The 20,129-nt window shown below is 43.0% G+C and overlaps 1 protein-coding gene across 1 annotated transcript; it reads right to left on the bottom strand.

Moving 5' to 3' along the window:
* Positions 1-15,463: 15,463 nt before the first annotated feature.
* Positions 15,464-16,552, bottom strand: LOC115809210 (B2 bradykinin receptor). Its single transcript, XM_030770781.1, has one exon. The coding sequence runs from the start codon at positions 16,550-16,552 to the stop codon at positions 15,464-15,466; it is 1,089 nt and encodes a 362-aa protein (XP_030626641.1).
* Positions 16,553-20,129: the final 3,577 nt, after the last annotated feature.

Raw genomic sequence — 20,129 nt, 5'->3', positions numbered from 1 at the left:
GCACATTCATTCATTCAGGCATTCACTGTGTATCCTCACACGTTCGGCGTGGGTCCCGTAGCTTTCATTTGCAATAGTTCAGTGTGAATGCAGCAAAAACGGTTCAATTTTTGTGATGGGGAAACCGCTCTAACAACTAAACACTTTCAAAACATCAAAAGAATTTTGAGACGTGGAATCAATTTTTAGAAAAAAAGCATGCTGTTGTGCAAATGTATGATCATGGTTTGGTAATGACTGTACCTCTACATGCTTCTAAAGACTAGCGTTTTAAAAATGTCTATGTTTAAAGCTCAGCTGTTGGTTGCACATGCTCAGTATGTGGAAGTTGTTCTCGGTATAAATTTGTGCAACTATTACATTCAGTGTAGTGAGTGCCTTTTGGAATAAACAACCACAAAACCACCTTCTGTGTGAACTTGTCTTTCTTAAGGTAACAAAGTGATTCCTGCAGCCCTGTACAACTCTCTTCTTTTCTTTTTTCTTTTTTTTTTTTCTTCTCACCACCGAGTGTTAAAATGGCAACCTCATCTGTGCTTTTCATCCAGCCAGAACAAATGCTGTCTTCACCAAATCTTTTTCTTCCTCAGAGGCGTCAACCTTTCTGAAATTGACGTGTCTTGTCTTTTTTTCCCCCCTTTCGTTCTCTTCATTTTTTTGACATGCTCGTCTTTGTAAGAGCCTTTTGCCTTTCAGATAACCTGAGAGAGAGAGAGAGAGAGAGAGCGAGAGAGTGAGAGAAAGAGAGACAGAGAGAGAGAGAGAGACAGAGAGAGAGAGATAAAGAGAGACAGAGAGAGAGAGAGAGACAGAGAGAAAGAGAGAGAGCAAGAGAGCGAGAGAGAGCGAGAGAGTGAGAGAAAGAGAGACAGAGAGAGAGAGAGAAAGAGAGACAGAGAGAGAGAGAGAAAGAGAGACAGAGAGAGTGAGAGAAAGAGAGACAGAGAGAGCAAGAGAGCGAGAGAGAGAGAGAGACAGAGAGAGCGAGATAGAGCGAGAGAGTGAGAGAAAGAGAGACAGAGAGAGTGAGAGAAAGAGAGAGAGAGAGAGAGAGAGAGAGAGAGACAGTGAGCAGCTTCAGGCGAGCTTTCTGCAGCTGCGTCTGCTGATAGCTGACCGACCTCTGGTACACCTCAGCTTTATTTGGGAATATTTCTCTGGAAATAAAAAAAAACAACACATCATAAAAGGGAGAAATCAAAGACTGAAAAGCCTTTGTTTGTTCCTCAGCCCTGAGCCACAGACGAAGCAGTGCCAACATCCCAAGTTTCTGAAACCATTGATCAGAGGTTAATTTAAGGGCACGTATGTCAATACCGGACTGATTAGACTATTTTCAGGCCACTCCACAAGGAGCCTTTTTTTTTTTACCTCCGTCTTGGCAGGTGTTAATGTTTTTGAACAACGACGACTGCTTGGCAGCGTTTCATTTCTCGTTCACAGAGGGACGTGCTTGAGGTGAACGTCAGTGGAGCGGATCTCTCCGGAAAAACTTAAGTTTGAGCTGATATATTGTGTTAAGCTCCGTATGAGCCAGTCTGTAAAACCTCTGTTGTGTGGTTTCTGTGTTTAGACCCAGAAGGCAGAAATCCATCATCTCTCTAGCAGCCTGGCTCGATGTTTTGTGTCCATTAAGCACTTTTGGGTTGCTTGCCATGCCATGGATCATTCTGGTATCATACACTGACATTTTCTTAAAATGTCCTTATATTTGTTCCCTCGCTGTGGCAAAGAAAACCCATATATATTCCATATATATGGGAAGATGAGTCTAAAAAATAAACATGCTTTAGTGAGGAAGAGGCGGCAGAAATTTGTGAAACTAAACTAAAATTTCAGTTCCTGAGGTATTGCTGTCTGAAGTCAATACAAGAAATAACAATAGGAAAAAGGGAGAGAAATAAACATTTTCAAAACGTGTGGTGTGATGTGACTGGACCAGACGAAAAATGACTGATGCTGTCAGTACGATTTCAGGGGGAACGCTGAAGAAAGAAATGGATTCTTCTGAGTGTGAAGGGATTAAATAAATAAATGTTTAAACGTTTGTCTGTAATAGAGTCAGTATGACAGCCACAGTGGGGAGGACAGCGCAGTCCGGAATGATCCGACATTCATCTGCACACTGGAGAGATCATAAGAGAAACTGCTCTTAAATTCTCTTCAAAGAAAAAAAAAAACCATTAGTCCTTAAGCATTATGTATCTCATGCATCAAACCCACCAGTTCTGTCTGGTCCCATGTGATCACGAGAGGCAGTTAAAAAAAAACCACTCTGCTGTGCCATTTGGTCCACACCAGATGCTTTGATGTTTCTCTGACCTTCGCAGAGACTTTGGCGACTGCTCCCACACCCCTACAGAGGTTCTGGCAGCCCCCCCCCCCCCCCCCCCCCCCCCCCCCACACACACATACCCTCTCCTTGGCCTGTTGGCATGGAAATGTTGGTAATAACTTTCAAGACTTTGTGAAACTAGTTCTGTGCGTCTTGCAGCTGTGGCACAGTGGGCTGTTCCCTTTGCTGCTAAGACATGTCCCTCAGTGTGCGTCCGGAGCAGAACTAAAAGCCCAGCAAAGCCTATACCATCTGTTTTCTATTTACACTTCTCAAGAATTGACTGTTCAATGGATGATGATGATGATGATGATGGTGATGATGATTACTAATATTGTTGTTGTTGTTGTTGTTGTTTGTTACTTTTGTCTTGTTGTTATTTCCAACAACAACAATAACAATCATTTTTACCATAATCATTATCGTCATCACCATCATCTTCGTCATCATCGTCATCCTTGTGTTAGTTAAAAGCCATTTATGTTCTTTCTTGTGTACTCGGTGACTGATGACAGATATAACAACATTTATTCACCTGCCACAATACAAAGGTCACAATACAGTTTCTTGGGAATGAGACTAGCTTTAAAAAGGGGCAGTTTTAATTCAGGGCAATTTTATTTCTCTTGGGAATCATCGGTGGTTTTGAATAATTACGCCACATACGTACTCGGGCAAAGTTATGAAAATTAAGTTCGTAACAGTTTTGTGCATCAGTTTAGTAGCCATTTGCAAAATTGGCATAAAACGGCATGATTTTCAAATTTCAGCATAAAATACCATTAAGAGGGTAAATCAGTTCTTGCGTATTAGTAATGATGGGGGTTTGACATGATTGTTGTCCATTTGCTTGATTTCAGTCGTTTTCTGGATGTCTGTGCTTTGTCACTGAGTAAGGGGTGAAATGAGAACATAGAAGAGAACATGTTTGTCCCTTTGATTTTACTGCAGATTTGAACCGGATTTCATTCACCTCGAGCAAACACCTCTCATCTCTCCCGTCTCGCTCTGTGTCGCTTTCCGTGTGTTCAAACAATTAACGGCTGAGAAGCTGCAGAGACGCCTTCACGGCGAGAGGAACGCGTTCGACACCAGCTGAGATACCAGGAAACAAGTCTACAGCTTCAGCACAACTTGACAAAAGATAACAGAACTCTCACAAACGTAATTACCACCTTGAGAAAAAAGCCTCACTTCTGACGATCAGTTCTCAGAGAAAGAGAGGCCAGACTGATTTGGTCAAGGGTGGGCTAACTCAAACCACGAGACCCTAGTGTTTGTTAAGGATGCCAGTGTCTGTCATGCAAAGATGAACATTAACATCAAGCAGCTGATTTTTTGGACAATTGGCACAGTGTCGACTCTTCTGTCTGTTTCAACTAATCCCGACTCAAAATCCCGCCCAATTTCCATAGACTTAAGTCTGACATCTAATTATACAAGAAATACTCATTGTAAATATGGATGTATGGAAAGTTTGTGACTTTACATAACTATGTGATGTATTTAAAAAATATCTTGCAATAACAATATATTTGCTTCGCTGTATCAAGTAGAACCTGTGTCTGATTCCATTGTGCATTTATTTATTTATTTATTTATTTTCTGTGCTCTGCTCATCTGTGGAGCGCACAGAGAAAATGATTGTTGGATAACCCAATTCTCTGACTAATGCAATTCTTTTAAGTGCTTTTCAGATGGCTAAAATCATATCAAATGTCTTCTGGGTAAATATTTCATAGTATTAGGGGCTTCATATTTCTGAGTTGGGATTGATCATTATTTTTTTTTTTGGGGGGGGGGGGGGGGGGGGGACTTCTCTCACTAAAAACAAAATACTGCACAAGTTGGAGATGGGAGAAAGTTTACACCAGTTATCTTTCGTAGGCTACGTTATAACCCAGAGGTGAAGGACAGGTAGACCACAGAGGTTGTGTTAATTGGACATTATTCTTTATGTAGGTTTGCATTAACCCAAGGGTATAGAGCTAAGTTCAACTGTTAGGATAAAACATTTAGGATTTGCATTCCTTGTACGATACCACGATGCCTCTACACATTGAGAAACCAACCATTATACATCATGTCATAAGATGGTCAGGCTAAGTGCTTAGTAACCCAAAAATTCCATTTTAAATGTACTAGCGAAACAACTGGCTAAATAACAAGTTAAGAACACCATCAGCTAGCTTCATAAGAATACAAAAATAAAATTGTTTTTAATAGGAGGCTTGAAGGTGATGACAGTTTATTTGTGAATGAAATTAATTGATTTGATTAAGGAAATTTAAGGTAACGTATGCCTACGTTAATCACTTATTTATTGACTCACTGCCTTGGGCCAAACTGTACTTACACATTCACATTCATAAAGACATTGTAGATTAAAATCTGCATTTGGACCAAAACATCTCTCCAACTGAATCAGAAGGGCACTGCAAAAGAGAGCCATCTTGTTTAGAATTAGAATGTGTGTTCATTCAACTCCCTCTCTCTCTGTACACACACACACACACACACACACACACACTCACATAAATCTTATTCTAAACGTAGTCTAAACAAGTATATATACATGCAAACATATATACCGCTTCGCCCGTCATATGTGTTTTTGGGGGAAATTTTGGAAACTCACTGGGCCTGATAATAAAGTGTATGCCTGTGAGTCAAACAAGCTTTCATATCCATGTTCCAATTACCATTCCTGTTGTATCCATGTTCCAATTACCATTCCTGTTGTTGGTGGTCGCTCTTAACTTGTGTCATTTTTGTGATATCTTGAGTGACATGTTCTCTCAGCCACGTCACCAGGTGGAAGTCTGTGATTAAGATGTCTTATGCTCCGCTGCAGCGGCGGCTCTGACTGTCGCCGGGCACCTGTTCCTGCAACTTTAAAACCGCTCTGTGTAATCACACCTCGTCTCTGGTGTTGATGCCAGCGTCTCGCAGCTTCTTGGCTGTTTAGCATGTTCATCTGTGATTTACCTGTGGGGCTAACACCCTGCTAGCCCAGGGGAATATTCATTTTATAGTCTTGTCTTTCATGTTTATGTTGTTTTAGGGATAATCATTTGGTGCTGCTCTAAGCTAGGTGGTAAATACTCTCTTGTGTCTATTTGTTCTATTTCTGTTATTTCTGAATTTTCAAACATTCAGTTCCAAATTTGTCTGTTGTACTAACCCTGGTCCAGCACAGGGCCACGTTAAGCCTGAGAGAAAAAGCACATTTCTCAAAGCTAAATGTGAAACTTAACTTAGCCTTGGGGTCAAAGCTAGAGAAATTCACCAAAGCCAGAGAGATAAAAATCCCCTTCTAAGATGAGTAATGGAAGAGAAACTTCAATATTTCTGCCGTTTCTGAGGAGCAGGTGAGCGTAACAGGGCCGAAGAGGTAGTTCAGCGTCCTGGTGGGGTCTCTGACGTGTCAGCGTTGGGGTTAGCGTTAGGGAGGCATCCAAACACACTGGGATTTTTCCCAGGGCCCGAGTTTCAGTCAGGCTCCTCTCAGAGAACTGTGTGAGGCTCAGGCTGTTCGTGGCGTTGTTGTTGTCGTTCTTTTCGTCTGGCCCTGAGCATCAACCGTCCTGTTCCTTACATTTCTATCCTTTCTCTCATCTCTTTTTCTTCCCTTCATTCCACACAGGGACATCTCTGCACGCGCGCCCCCCCCCCCCCCCCCCCCCCCCCCACCAGCACAATCTGAGAGACCGAATTCTGCGTAAAATGGTGCCGAATTTCTCAGGAACTTTGTATACACGCACCTGTGAATGCTAACACTTTACACAGCGACACGCAGACAATCGTTAGACAAATCCTTGAGATGCGAGATGAGATATTAGAAAAAAAAAAGAAGAAAAAAGAAAAAAAAAAAACCCTACGAGGCACGATGCGCCGCAGCACAGTTGCTGTGGTAACCGTCGTCTGAACAAAAAATCTCACCATGTGGACCTCAGCCAATGGGACAGTGAGTGGGAGTGAGGAGTGGGGGCAAGAGGGGAGGGTGTTTATTTAAGCAAGACACTCTGCAGGGTCTTGACACCCACCCCTTTCACACACACACACACACACACACACACACACACACACACACAGTTAGTGTCTCATCTATGGTAGGAGCATCTCTTTATGGCTTTCTCTCTCTCTCTCTCTCTCTCTCTCTCTCTCTCTCTCTCCCTCTCTTTCTCCCTCTGTCTCTCTCTCTCTTTCTCTTGCTCTCGCTCTCTCTCTCTTTCTCCCTCTGTCTCTCTCTCTCTCTCACACACCTGCTAATGTATGCGGCTCGATTGATGTGCTACTCTTTCTCATAAGGCAATCAGCAACAAAGACAAAGCACTTGTCACAGTTACTGTGATCCTAAACTGATAACATTACCATAAACCATGATGCTTATTTAATAACATGTTCCTGTAGACATAAATCATGTTCTTTAGCTCATACAATGATCCTCAACCGTGATCTTAACAAATGGTGCTCTTTCTCCATAGCTTTGGTTCTAGTTGTGGACTCTAACTGAAATTAAATATGTCCCTCAGATATTCTGAACATTTTTTCTGCTGCGGGCATGTTCTTCACACTGGGAGAAGACACAAAGTAATGCCAAGGAAAGCATCTGACTGAATGTGAAACTGAACCTGCTGGGAGTTGACTATATATATGAGATTTCTCTGAGAGAAGTTATGTTTGCAAATGCCTGGTTTATCCGCCAAGAGTCCATTCAGCTCATTCCACATTCAATGAAGCCTGCATCCTCCGTCTGAGCCTTGACAGCCTCCATAGACACGCCCGTGTGCCCCTCTTCTCTCTACATCATCTCTCAGACACGCATCTGTGTCTCTCTCTCCTCTCTGTTATTCCTCAGACATGACTCTGTGTTTCTCTTTCTCTCTCTCTCTCTCTATCCCTCTCTCTCTCTCTATCCTCCTCTCTCTCTCTCCCCCTCTCTCTCTGTATCCAGCAGACATCACTCTGTGTTTCTTCGCTCTCTGTTATTCCTCAGACATGACTCTGTGTTTCTCTTTCTCTCTCTCTCTCTATCCCTCTCCCTCTCTCTCTATCCCCCTCTCTCTCTCTCTCTCTCTCACTTATTCCTCAGACATGACTCTGTGTTTCTCTTTCTCTCTCTCTCTCTCTCCCTCTCTCTCTCCCCCTCTCTCTCTATGCCTCTCTCCCCCTCTCTCTCTCTATCTTTCTCCCTCTCTTTTTCTCTCTCTCTCTCTGTACCCAGCAGACATCACTCTGTGTTTCTTCGCTCTCAGTTATTCCTCAGACATGACTCTGTGTTTCTCTCTCTCTCTCTCTCTCTCTCTCTCTCTCTCTCTATCCCTCTCCCTCTCTCTCTATCCCCTTCTCTTTCTCTCTCCCTCTCTCTCTCTCTATCCTCCTCTCTGTCTCCCTCCCTCTCTCTCTCTATCCCTCTCTCTCTCTCTGTATCCAGCAGACATCACTCTGTGTTTCTTCACTCTCAGTTATTCCTCAGACATGACTCTGTGTTTCAAATGACTCTCTGTGCTTGTCCTGTCTCTCTGTGACTCTCAGACATGACTCTGTGTTTCAAATGACTGTGTGCTTGTCCTGTCTCTCAGTTATTCCTCAGACATGACTCTGTGTTTCAAATGACTCTCTGTGCTTGTCCTGTCTCTCTGTGACTCTCAGACATGACTGTGTTTCAAATGACTGTGTGCTTGTCCTGTCTCTGTGACTCTCAGACATGACTCTATGTTTCAAATGACTCTCTGTGCTAGTCCTGTCTCTCTGTGACTCTCAGACATGACTCTGTGTTTCAAATGACTGTGTGCTAGTCTTGTCTCTCTGTGACTCTCAGACATGACTCTGTGTTTCAAATGACTGTGTGCTTGTCCTGTCTCTCAGTTATTCCTCAGACATGACTCTGTGTTTCAAATGACTCTCTGTGCTTGTCCTGTCTCTCTGTGACTCTCAGACATGACTCTGTGTTTCAAATGACTGTGTGCTAGTCTTGTCTCTCTGTGACTCTCAGACATGACTCTGTGTTTCAAATGACTGTGTGCTTGTCCTGTCTCTCTGTGACTCTCAGACATGACTCTGTGTTTCAAATGACTGTGTGCTTGTCCTGTCTCTCTGTGACTCTCAGACATGACTCTGTGTTTCTCTACTCTGTGTCACATCTCAGACATGAATATGTCCCTCTCTCTCTCTTTTCCCTCACATATGTCTCTGTGTCTCTTCCTCTCTCCTTGTCATCTCTCAGATATGTCTCTGTGCTTTTCTACTCTGTGTTATCCCTCAGACACGACTTTCCGCCTCTCTATACTGCTTGATCCCTCACAAATGAAACAGTGGCTCTGTCTGCTGTTTTATCTCTCAGAATCGACTCTGTGTTTCTATCCTCCCTGTGTTGTCCCTGAGCTATGACTCTGTGTCTGCCAAACATAAACCTGTCCCTCCCTCCTCTCTATGTTTCTCTCAGACATGACTCTTTCCCTCTCTCTTCTCTCTCAGACATGACTCTGTGTCTGTATACTCTCTGTGCTCTTCCTCAGACATGACTCTGTGTCTGTATCCTCTCTGTGCTGTTTCTCAGACATGACTCCGTGTCTGTATCCTCTCTGTGCTGTTCCTCAGAATTGACTCTGTGTGCGGGTCTCTTTTTTCTCTTCAGTTCCTGAGACTACACACATTGCTGGGAACCTTTCATGTGCTGATATAAATGCAATGTGATTATGAGCTGCAGCGGTGAAGAGCTCGTTTTGAGTTCGGGGGATCACACACCCATTTAGACGCAATTTCTTACTTTGATATTCACACGCAAACAAAAGCTTTTCTCGACTGTGATCTCCTTTGGTAAGCCAACAAAGGCGTGCTTGTCTGGGGTTTGTTGTTCGGACAAGGCTGGAAGAGAAAAATGATTTGTGTTAGACATTCAGATGAAGTTTGATTGGAGGAGGATTGCCATCTGCAGGGCGTGTAGAACAAGGCGAGAGTCCAGAGGTTTTACAGACAGTGACATCAGAGGGGAAGAGAGGAGAAGAAAAAAAGGTAACGAGGGGGAGAGAATGAGACAGAAGAAGAATGGATGTAACAGCAGGGCCTAAAGGGGGTGGGGGGGGGGGGGTGAGGAGCAGACACCTCTGAATGAAGGAGTGAGGCGACGAGGGAGATGAAAACCAGCCTTGGAGAGAAAGACGGTATGAAAGATGAAGAGCAGTGCTTTAAAGTGAACGTTAAACCATGTGCAAAACCAGTCCATCCATACACTGGAAAACTGGAGAATCCGTCAAAACATTCCCCCTGTGTTCATGCTTGTTTTCAACAGACCTGAAACAAGTCCTTGTCATGAATTTACACGCATCCTGACTGACCAGATCAAAGACCTACCTGTCTCATGCTGTGGTGATGAGAGGTTGGAAATAAACTTTCCTGTTTTTCCAATTTAACCTTTTTATTAGAAAACAAAACAAAACAATCTCTTTCTAAATAGCACCAGAATTTTTCGAAAATGTACATGAAGGACAGATTTTTTTTTTTAATCTATGAACACAACACTCATTTTTAGATGCCTTCTTGTTGTGGTGCCATCGTGTTGAACATCTCTTCTGAGATTTACAGACTCCCTCTTTTGAAAGTGAAGCAAATATCTGCTGTTTTTGATTGGACCTATTCAAAAAGAGGAGAGAAAAAAAAACGCTTTCATCGCTGGCCAGACAAGACGCTGCTGTTTTTACTCTACTGAGAGTAAAGCATAGGAGACAAGGATGAGTAACATGTGTGCATGTTGTAATGTCTGAAAACAAGCACGGCCTCCAGGTACTGAGTCATAACACAAACCACCGAAAACAGTCTGGGAGCTGGACTGATTCGTGCTAAAGCCGTCTGCTTTGACATCTGGACGTGAATCAGACGGCTCCTGTGCACCGTCTCCAGCTCGTTGCCAATTAAAGACGATCCCAGAACGAGGGAAACGGATCCACTGGGACCTCTGAAGGCAACAGGAAACACACAAGTAACACAGAGAAGCCTGATGTGTGGGGGCGGAGTCATGTTTATGTGCAGAACTGGGGTTAGCGTTGAGATGCTAACATGGCGTAAGGCCTCACTCGGGGTATGAAGAAAAAGAGTAAAAGAAGAAGGTTTTTTTTCTCTCTCTCTTTTTCTTTTGAGTCTTTGCCAATCCAAACGCTAAATTATGGCCAGCGACGAGGCCGTGGTGACGAGTTACGACATTCAAAAAACGAGACATTCATTCAAGTGTTCCGATCCCTGGTAAAAATGAATGCACAGTGTAACAGCACAAGACGCTGATGTAATCCCAGCTCCCTTGTTGTGCTCTGCTCCTCTGTGAGCTGTTTTAAATCATGCCAAAGGTCTTTTTCGTCCGTGCCGTTACTCCAGAGGATCGGCGTCCCCACAGGCTCGGGATTTGGATGTCTGAATGGATCATTAGCGGTGTTTTTGTCGAAGGGGCGTCTGTGATGGTTCTCTCTTGCGTGGATAAGGGCGTAAAACACATGGGTGCAGTCCGGACTTTTGATTGGCTGTTCCGTTTCGGGCTTCCAAACACGGCCTGAGGCTAACGTTCCTCGCCGCTCCGAACGAGATCTTCAGCGTGACTCAAGACACCATCAAACGAAACAAAAGTGACGAAATGCAACGTAAAAACCTGACTGGACGCTTGATGTCGAACATTTGAAATGAAATTCAGTTGGGCTGTTTATGGGAAAGAAGGGTCTGTCAGTGGAGGTCCACAAGAACATCACCAATTAACAACTAACCACAACAACACAAAAGTAAGAACCAAAACAGTTCTTTCTCAGAAGAGAAGAGAACAAGTGACCAGAATGAAAAGACTGTAGCTCCAAACTGGTGGAATGAGTTGCCCCTCTCTATCAGATGCTCAGACACACTGTGCACATTACACACACACACACACACACACACACAAAAACGCACTTCTTTGAAATCTGTCAGACCTCTTAAGCTCTAACTTTATATGTCTGTATTTCAGTCGTGAAGAGAACTGTGGAGAACAACAAAAACAAAAACATACCCCTGCAGTCTTTTGCGCTGGTTTTCGGCACTAGTTTTGCTGACTTACGCGTAGCTGCTCGGTAAGTTCTTCTGTAAGCTGCTTTGGACAAATGCATCTATCAAATGATTAAATGTAAATTTTACAGATGAAGGAGCAGATATTAAAATGGCTCACTGTGGCCCAAGGTCCAGAGGTGCAGAGAACGCGTTTGCAGATCACGACAACTACTGAATGTGTCCACGACAAGCAGAATGAACCGGGTACAAATACTACAGCGAACGGGATTTAGACAGGGACATGTCTTGATGCCGGTGTTGAGAGGGAGAATTTGGCTGCTCAAACGCGTGTTGTGATTGGACAGGCGGGTCAGACGATTGCACGTTTTGATTTGCTGAGCTCTGTTGATTTCTGAAAGGTCTTAACCTTTTTGGATAACCTCTGCTTTAATTTTTTTTTTTTTCAAATTTCTGTATCCAAGAACTCAAATTATGACGTGGGAAATTTCAGTAAAAAGCGAGAAAAAAAAAGTTTTTAATAAAGTTGTGTTCTGCTTTGATCTCGTTTCAAAGTTTCTTTACAGCTGTGGCTTGCGCGGACAGAGCGAATCAGAATCTTCCTATGACTATTAGATAATTACATAGACACAGCACTATGGTTTCTTGTGTAGTATTAAAAATCCACGGTCTGTGGGGAGCCAGCAAAACCACAAAAACCTATGGCACTTCGCTTTCTTGGACTCTAGAGGGCGCTGAACGTGCAGTCAACCGATGGTTCACATAAGCTTCGCCAGCAGAAACAGATGATGTCTGAGCCTCAACGGGAGTGAGACTTCACCTCATCTCCCACAAGAAATGGTATTTTTGTTCTCCTTCCATTCGTTACAGTTTTGGTATTGTCTAGCGCTGAGCATCATTTTAAATAAATTAGAAAATCACGGGAGAGATGTTACGCCACATTGTTTTTCAGGGTTTATTATTTGCCTAAGGTTGACGATTTTGTCGAATTTGTCCAGTCGTAACTTAATCGGTTATAATTTATAAGGACAGAGTCCACTGATATTCTACATCTTGCCAGGAAGAGCTGAAAAGATAACACCTTGCCATCAAATAGATATGTATTGTGCTATACTGCCCCCCGCTGGCCAAAAGCACGTAGTGCCTCTACACCACAGATTATACCATCAGTGAAAGGACTCGACTACAACACACTATCCATCGCAGCATTATGTAATCTGCCATAATGCTGGAAGTGGTGTTGAACCACATAGCTAATAGATGCGAAAGCAGATCTGCGCTAATTACAGGGAATCCAGGAAACAAGAAGGTAACGGGATTACAGTATCTGTATCTGAATAACCAGATGCCAATTAAGGCTAATGGGGCGAGCCCCTAACGGAATAATATAAACAATGTTAACGGAAGACTTGACAGTGGTAATTGCCCAGGGGTAAAGAGCCGCAAACACGGAGGAAAACTGTCTCCCTGACTCAAGTCATACTTAGGTGAAGCGCGATAATCGGGACCAGACTGAAGCACCGTGTGGTTCATCTTTTTGAGCGATGATATGCTGAAACCGCGTCAGCTGCTCAACAGGCATGGCGAGCATCAGTCTGTTCTTCATGCCAAATTGTTTCCTGTAGCCAGATAAACACGAGCGAAAGACGTCAACAGTTAAAATCGGCAGAGACTGTCTTCTAGTCTTCTCAGCGTGTTGCCGTCCTCACTCTCCAACAAGTCTTTCATGCTAAGCCAAATTCCACTCTTTTCTTCGAATCAAGTCTCCTCTTTCCGTTCATACCTGCGTTCGTTCCAAAAGTCTTTTACACCAAGAAGCGACCCTGAGGAGTGCGTACATCAGCGAGACGTAAATAGCAGGTCAACGAAACAATTACATCTCTGGTCACTGCATAGAGTAATCGGAAAGTTTGCTAAAATAGATAGATAGATAGATAGATAGATAGATGTGGTTTCTCTTGAGTTGAAACGGTACGCTTTATTTAGACAGATACATAATGGTTGCTCCTGATAAAAATGTATCTCTGAATCTGTCAGTGTTGGTGGAGTGCCCTTTCAGCCTTCAAAACTAAAACAGTGTCTCCATCAAAGACTCTGGACACAAACAGGTGCAGCCCTGAGACAAAAAGCTGTTGAATTGGAAGAGCTGATGTTGGAGGAGAACTGTCAAACCTCCAGGCTCTTTTCCAAAAACACTTGAATGTCTGTTTTTCTGAAAGTCTTGAACGTGTGTTACTCTTTTGGCCAGAACTGGAGAGAGTAATGTGGCCATTTATGGAGTAAAAGCAGGAGAAAATGAGGGGCTTATGATTAATTAGATTATTTAGACAGTGATTAGATTATTTAGACAGTGTGCTCCAACAGAGACACCTCATACATCAACATCAGATTCAGGCAAACTGAGAAAGTGTGTCTGGATGGCTGTGATAAACGCAAGAAAACAGAGAGACAGAAGTGGCAGAAATGTTTTCATTAAACATTTCATGATAGAGGAAACCTTTCTGTCTCTCTCTCTCTTTCTCTCTCTCTCTCTCTCACACACACACACACACACACTAAATTTAAGGATAAAAAAAAAACCATGAATAACCCTAAGTAAATATTTTGATGCTTTTTGTTTAAACATCTGCATCTTTTTGCCCAAAGTGGACGTTATCAAAAAGAAACCATCCACACTAGGACATTTTCGTCAGACATTTCGGGAAGTTTGGTTCCATGTGATGCCATACGAACGTAAACCACACACTCACACACTCTCTCATTTCCAAAGAAATAAATAAAAGAGGAGCCAAAGAGGGGCATAAGTCAAAAGAGACGCCTCGTACATCAACATCAGATACAGTCACACTGAACAAGTGTGTCTGGATGGCTCTGATAAACACAAGAAAACAGAGAAATGCTACGAAACTCTAACAGAAGTGACAGAAATGTTTTCATTAAACGTTTTGTGATAAAGGAAATCTCTCTCTCTCTCTCTCAATCACACACACATACACAGGCTTAACGATAAAAAAAAAAAAGATTGATAACCCTAAACAAATAAATGTTTTGCCACTTTTTGTTTAAACAGACAGATCTTTTTCCTTCCCAAATGGTTATCAGCAAAACTGAAACATCCAACTAAGCCAGATTTGTCAGACATTTTGGGAAATACAGATGACATGATGTCCCAACACACACACACACACACACACACACACACTTGCTCACTCACACTCTTACTTTCAAAGATGACTAATACTTCACTCACCTAATGTTCAGTCTGTGGCTGTAGTGTGTTACAACAAATAAGGAATTTTAGAAATTTCTGGCAATCTTTCAAACTGGAAGACTCATATCCTGAACTCAAAAAGATGCTGTATGTCCAAAGTCCAGAGACTGTATGTCTCTGTGACGGCAGCAGATCACACTGATTAAACCCTTGAGTTGAAACAGCACACTTTTATTTATCAGGCTCCGTTTCCTACCCAACGGAAAAAGATACACAGAATTTAAAATGATATTCAGTCTTCAGAATTACATTTTTTTTAAACCTAAATCTCCAAGTTTACATGATTATGACCAATAAATAGATTTTAAAAAAACAGTCAAGAAAATAACCATAAATACTCTAAAAAAAACAGGAAAATAATGCATACGAAATGAACCTCACTTTTTTCAGTCAAATCACTATACTGGAACTGTTAAACAGTGCAAAATTTGTGTGATGTGTTTTCCCTGGTACACACACACATGTTTAAATGAATTTCAAAGTCAGACAAAAATGTTGGATTTACCATAAATCTCCCTGAGATGGCTCAATACTGCTCAATGATTTATACAGTTATACACAGCTACACGGCAAACAACACAAACTCTGGTCACGAAAAATGAAAAGTTTAGTCGACAATAAAAGACAAACAAAAGTACAGATATGATTCTACACAATCAGTTTACTGGCCCTCTCTCTTTAAAAACAAACAAAAAAAAAACCCCACCTACGTTTCAAGACCAACAGAAACTCAACAGTGTGGAACAGTAAGTCTGAACAGAGCAAACCAAAAAGACCAACAGAAACTCAACAGTGTGGAACAGTAAGTCTGAACAGAGCAAACCAAAAAGGGGCTCTTAAGCGTCCGACTGGCCCCGAGGTAATATTCTGATTTCATTTTCCCTTGATCCCTTCCTGCTCTCTGGCAGTTTACTGACTGTGGTTATATTCCCCTGCTTCCAGTCCATACCCAGCACGCGCCTGAAGGCCCCTTTCACCCTCTTCCTAAAGTGCTTGCCCACGATCACGTACAGGAAGGGGTTCATCGAGCTGTTCCCGTAGGCAAAGTAGCTGGAGACCTGCTCGACAACGTCCAGTACGTGACCCCACAGGCATCCAGGCAAGACCTCAAAGTAATCCAGCGTGTCCAGCAGGCGGTAGACGTGGTAGGGCGTCCAGCAGATCACAAAAACGGCCATCACAATCAGCACCAGAACCGTGGCTCTCTTCTCTCTCCGGACCCCTGGCAGCTCGCCCGCCCGGTGGCGGCCCCCGAGGGCTTTCACCATGTGGTACGTACAGAAGACCAGGACTGGGAGAGGGACCAGGTATCCCAGTACAATGATGGTGAGGTTTCTCGGCACTTTCCAGCCCACGTGCGGGAATACCAAGAAGCAGGCCTGTACGTCCAGGTCCGGGATGTACGAGACGGATCGGAAGATCAGCGTGGGAATGCTGAACAGGAACGCGAGAACCCACACGCTCCAGCAGGCCCGCTTGGCCCAAACCACGCGCCTCAGCCTGCTGGGGTGCATGGGCCGCACCAGCGCCAGGTAGCGGTCCACGCTAACCAGCACCAGAAACATGATACTGCAGTAGTAGTTCATGCTGATGACTACGTTGACCAGCTTGCAAAGCGGCACGCCGTACGTCCAGCTGTAGTCCCGCGCGATGGTGACCGCCCAGAACGGCAAGCAGGCCACCATGGCCAGGTCGGCCGCCGCCAGGTTACCCAGGTAGACGTCTGCCACGGAGCAGAACTTGCGCTGAAGGCAGAAGACGGCGAGGACAAACCCATTGCCCGCCACTCCGACCATGCTGACCAGGAGTATGTAGGTTGGCTGTAGAGTGGACAACCAAAGCCATGCTGTGGTGTAGCTGCAGTTATCCACATCCAGGTATGAGTCCAGAGTGGAAGATCCCTCTTCAGTTGAGTTAGGAGCCATCAGGGCTGGCAAGAGCAACAGAAAAAAGAAAAGAAAAAAAAAAAAAAGTAATGAATTCCGCGTGCCATTTCTAAGCTCCCTGTAACTATGACTACTACAACAACATCATCCACGCTGACTCTCCATGAGCTTCAGTATGTGATCTGTGTAAAGACATTAGAGTTAAGGTGTTCTGTCGTGCATCATAATGATTTTTCATCTGATAGACCGTAACTTTGTATAATGTGAAAGGAATTGAATGGGCTGAACATTTTCACAAATATAGTGTGAAGATATTTCGACATGAAATTCAAAGATACAGTTTAAAATGTAGTGTTTTCTTCACAGTTAGGTTTATCTATCCACTCCTCTACTCAGATGTATTTCAGACTAATGATGTGGTGCTCTGGGACAGTCTTCCCTTAACTCAGACTTAGGTCAGAGAAAGTCCAGTCTATTCACTCTGACTGGTCTCATATTAACACAGGAGTACATACTGAACATTTACAGTAAAACTGTGTAAATCAGTGATTTACAGACAAAATCCAAATGAACTTAAGAATGTGATAGATAGAGAGAGAGAGAGAGAGAGAGAGAGAGAGAGAGAGAGAGAGAGAGAGAGAGAGCTGTTGAGAGTGTCTCTAAAATAAATGATGACATCTTCATAATACTTTTTGTCGGCTGGTTTTCTGTTCTGCATTTTTCTTCCTGACACTAAAGAGAGCCATCATGATGGTTGGAAGCATTTAACTGAACAGCTGAAGTACAATGTTTTTACAAAGTATAATGTTTTTTGTAATCTGTCAAACTCTTTGGCCCAAGGTAGCCTCAGAAAAAAGTTGTCAAGCTCACCGACATTTCTCAAAACCTAATCCAAAACTCCTTCAGCTGATTCAGGAGAGAACAAACAGTCATGGGCTCACTCACCTTCCACTGAGCCTGGAGCTGCGTGGAGTCTGAAGGCAGTAGTACTGGAGGTCATTCCCAGTTTGGGAGTGGTGGATGGTCTCTGTCTAGCTGAGTCAAACAGTCAAAGGGAGTGCATGCTTTTATAAGGGGAGGAAGCAGAGCTGTCGTCAGCTGAGGGGCTTGGATCTGTCTGTGGTGCGCTCTCCCTCCCTCTCTCTCTCTGTCTCTCTCTCTCATTCTTCTGTAAATGCCTGGATCCTAATCAAAGTGACTCCTGTAACTGGAAATGAAAAGGAAAAAAAAGTTGAACTGATGCTTTACTGTAACGGCTGTTCGTGTTATGAAAGAGCTATGAATCAACCCCCCTTAAAATTATTAAATGTATCAAATACCAGCACGATAAGCTGTTACGTTTCGTTTTGTTTTATTTTTCAAAATAGTTCTTTACAATATGTTTTGCGACATTATTTTATTATTCATAGCACAGAAGCACAGTGTAGCTAACGCAGACGTTATTAGGCTGTTTACATTACAAACATGTATTAGCATGTTTTAGGATCGAGTGATATGAGGTGAGTTTCCTTTAAACTTCACGTTTCAGAAAAACCTACAATTCACCTAAAACTCTGTTTGATAAATGAGGTCACAGCACGGGACAAACTGTCAAAAATGCTAAATCCTACCTCGACGTACGGATACGGGACTGCAAACTGAACCGTCTTAATGCTAAATGTTACAGGTACCGCTGACGGTGATCTTAACTATCTCAAAAGAGGAAAACGAAAGACAAATGCTACGCGTTGACTGTGAAATTGAGATTTGGCCGGTCCTTAGAAACGATTCTTCAGGTTCCACCTCCGCCGTTGTGACTGCATCCGCCAGCGTCTCCCAGCCTAATCTTGTAAAGTTTACCCCTCTGCCAAAACGCGCTTATCGTCTCGCCACAGAAAAGCCATTAAATCCGCAAAACAAAACATAAAAACTATAGTTAATATCTTATTATAATAAGAGTTTGCTGTGTATTGGGTCACGTCTAACACTCCGTCATCCACAAAGCCGTAATCTGTTTGAGGGAAATCTGACGGCGAAAAACAACTTTGGGGCTAAATTTATACATTTTCTGTATGAAACTGTTGGTCGCAGCGCTCACATCTATAATTTCAGACGAGATGATATTTACGCGCTAGATTAATGCATTGCCAGATTAAGAACTCTAAGTTTTTTTCACGCTGGGGCAATAAGGTGATCTTTGTTCTGCCTGTAATCTTAAATTTTCCGCTGTCTTTAAATGGGGAAGACAGACACGTTTTATCCGTCTTTTGTGTCGTCTGCGTTTATTGGAGAGTTCCGTGCCCTTGTTCCTTTGCCAGTCAGAGGCAGAGACGGCCCAGGGAGATGGCCCAGGGAGGCATTGCACTAGCAGAAAACTGCCATTATGTTCCGTCCCTATCTAAATGGGTGATGCCGGCAGGGCAGGCCACAGCCCACCATCCTCACATCCACCTGTCACGTGAGATGGATGGCTTCATTAAAGATAGTACAGATGCCACATTGCCACATACACAGGAGCTGGCAAAGAGATAGAAATCAGTGTGTGTGTGTGTGTGTGTGTGTGTGTATGTGTGTGTGAGAGAGAGAGACAAAGAGTTTGTCTGGGGATGGAGGACCCAAGAGTGCTTTTTATTTGGTCAGTTTCTTAGTCTCTTATTACAAGACCATGAATGGTTTATTCTGGTCCAGCTGTGTGGCAGGTATGGTAGATGACGTGAAGACTGATGATCAGTTTGGTCTGTTAATCCGGCATCCCTGAGCTGGATTAAAAAACTAAACTAAACAAAACAAGCAAACGAAAAGCCCAGATTGTATGTACAGTGTATGTGTGTGTGTGTGTGTGTGTGTGTGTGTGCGCGCGGGGAGGGGGGGGTGTCATTCAAGGATAATGATATACTATAATTTTAAATATAATAATCTAGACAATATTGAATCCATAAAAGCTTTCACTGAATCACAGCCAAAAGCTTCACTGGCTTGATTACTCATTTCCTTTATTTATTTATTTATTTATTTATGGCCCTACAGGTGCTGTGAAACTGGAATTTCTAACATTTACATTTTGTGACATAAACGTGGAAAATAACAGAAAATAAGGGCTGTCTATTTTTAACTGTTGGGTTGTAGATGTTGCTATGATACACACACAGACATAAACGTGGCCCTCAGTTTTCAAAACTCTGTCAGAATGATGTAGCATTTTCTGAAACCTTACTGAGTAGCCATTAGAGACTTAAACTGTAAACTGTTCAAGGGTTCAAGTTTCAAGGGGAGGCGGGGAGTGGGAGAGGGGTTATGCAGCGCACACGTTTACAAGGGATTTAATCTGCAAGTCTAAGAAATAAGGAATGCTCACATAACAGAAATGATTTTAACATGAAATCTTTGTGTAAACATGTCTTTAGTGCTGCTTCTGAAACTTCCCAGAACCACTGCATAGCATCTTTTGGCTTCACACAAGAAACCCTGGGTGTGTAAATCTGTTGGACTTTGGTGTCCTGTGAAAATTCTGGATCACAGAACACAAACTAATCGCATAGAGGCGTAAAACTGTTTTATAACGCTCTGCAAGTGGTAAGTTTGAATCTCTGACTCATGTGATCTCGGTAGAGAATTCCTGTTCGAGCCTATGATCTGC

This window comes from Chanos chanos, chromosome 4, assembly GCF_902362185.1.
Source record: "Chanos chanos chromosome 4, fChaCha1.1, whole genome shotgun sequence".
In the NCBI taxonomy this organism is placed as follows: domain Eukaryota; kingdom Metazoa; phylum Chordata; class Actinopteri; order Gonorynchiformes; family Chanidae; genus Chanos; species Chanos chanos.
Note: the sequence above shows the minus strand (reverse complement) of the source record. Positions and strands in the feature narration are given on the sequence as shown.

Coding starts and splice junctions, on each gene's coding strand:
- LOC115809210 (XM_030770781.1), bottom strand. CDS start 16,552: ATGGCTCCTAACTCAACTGAAGAGGGATCTTCCACTCTGGACTCATAC.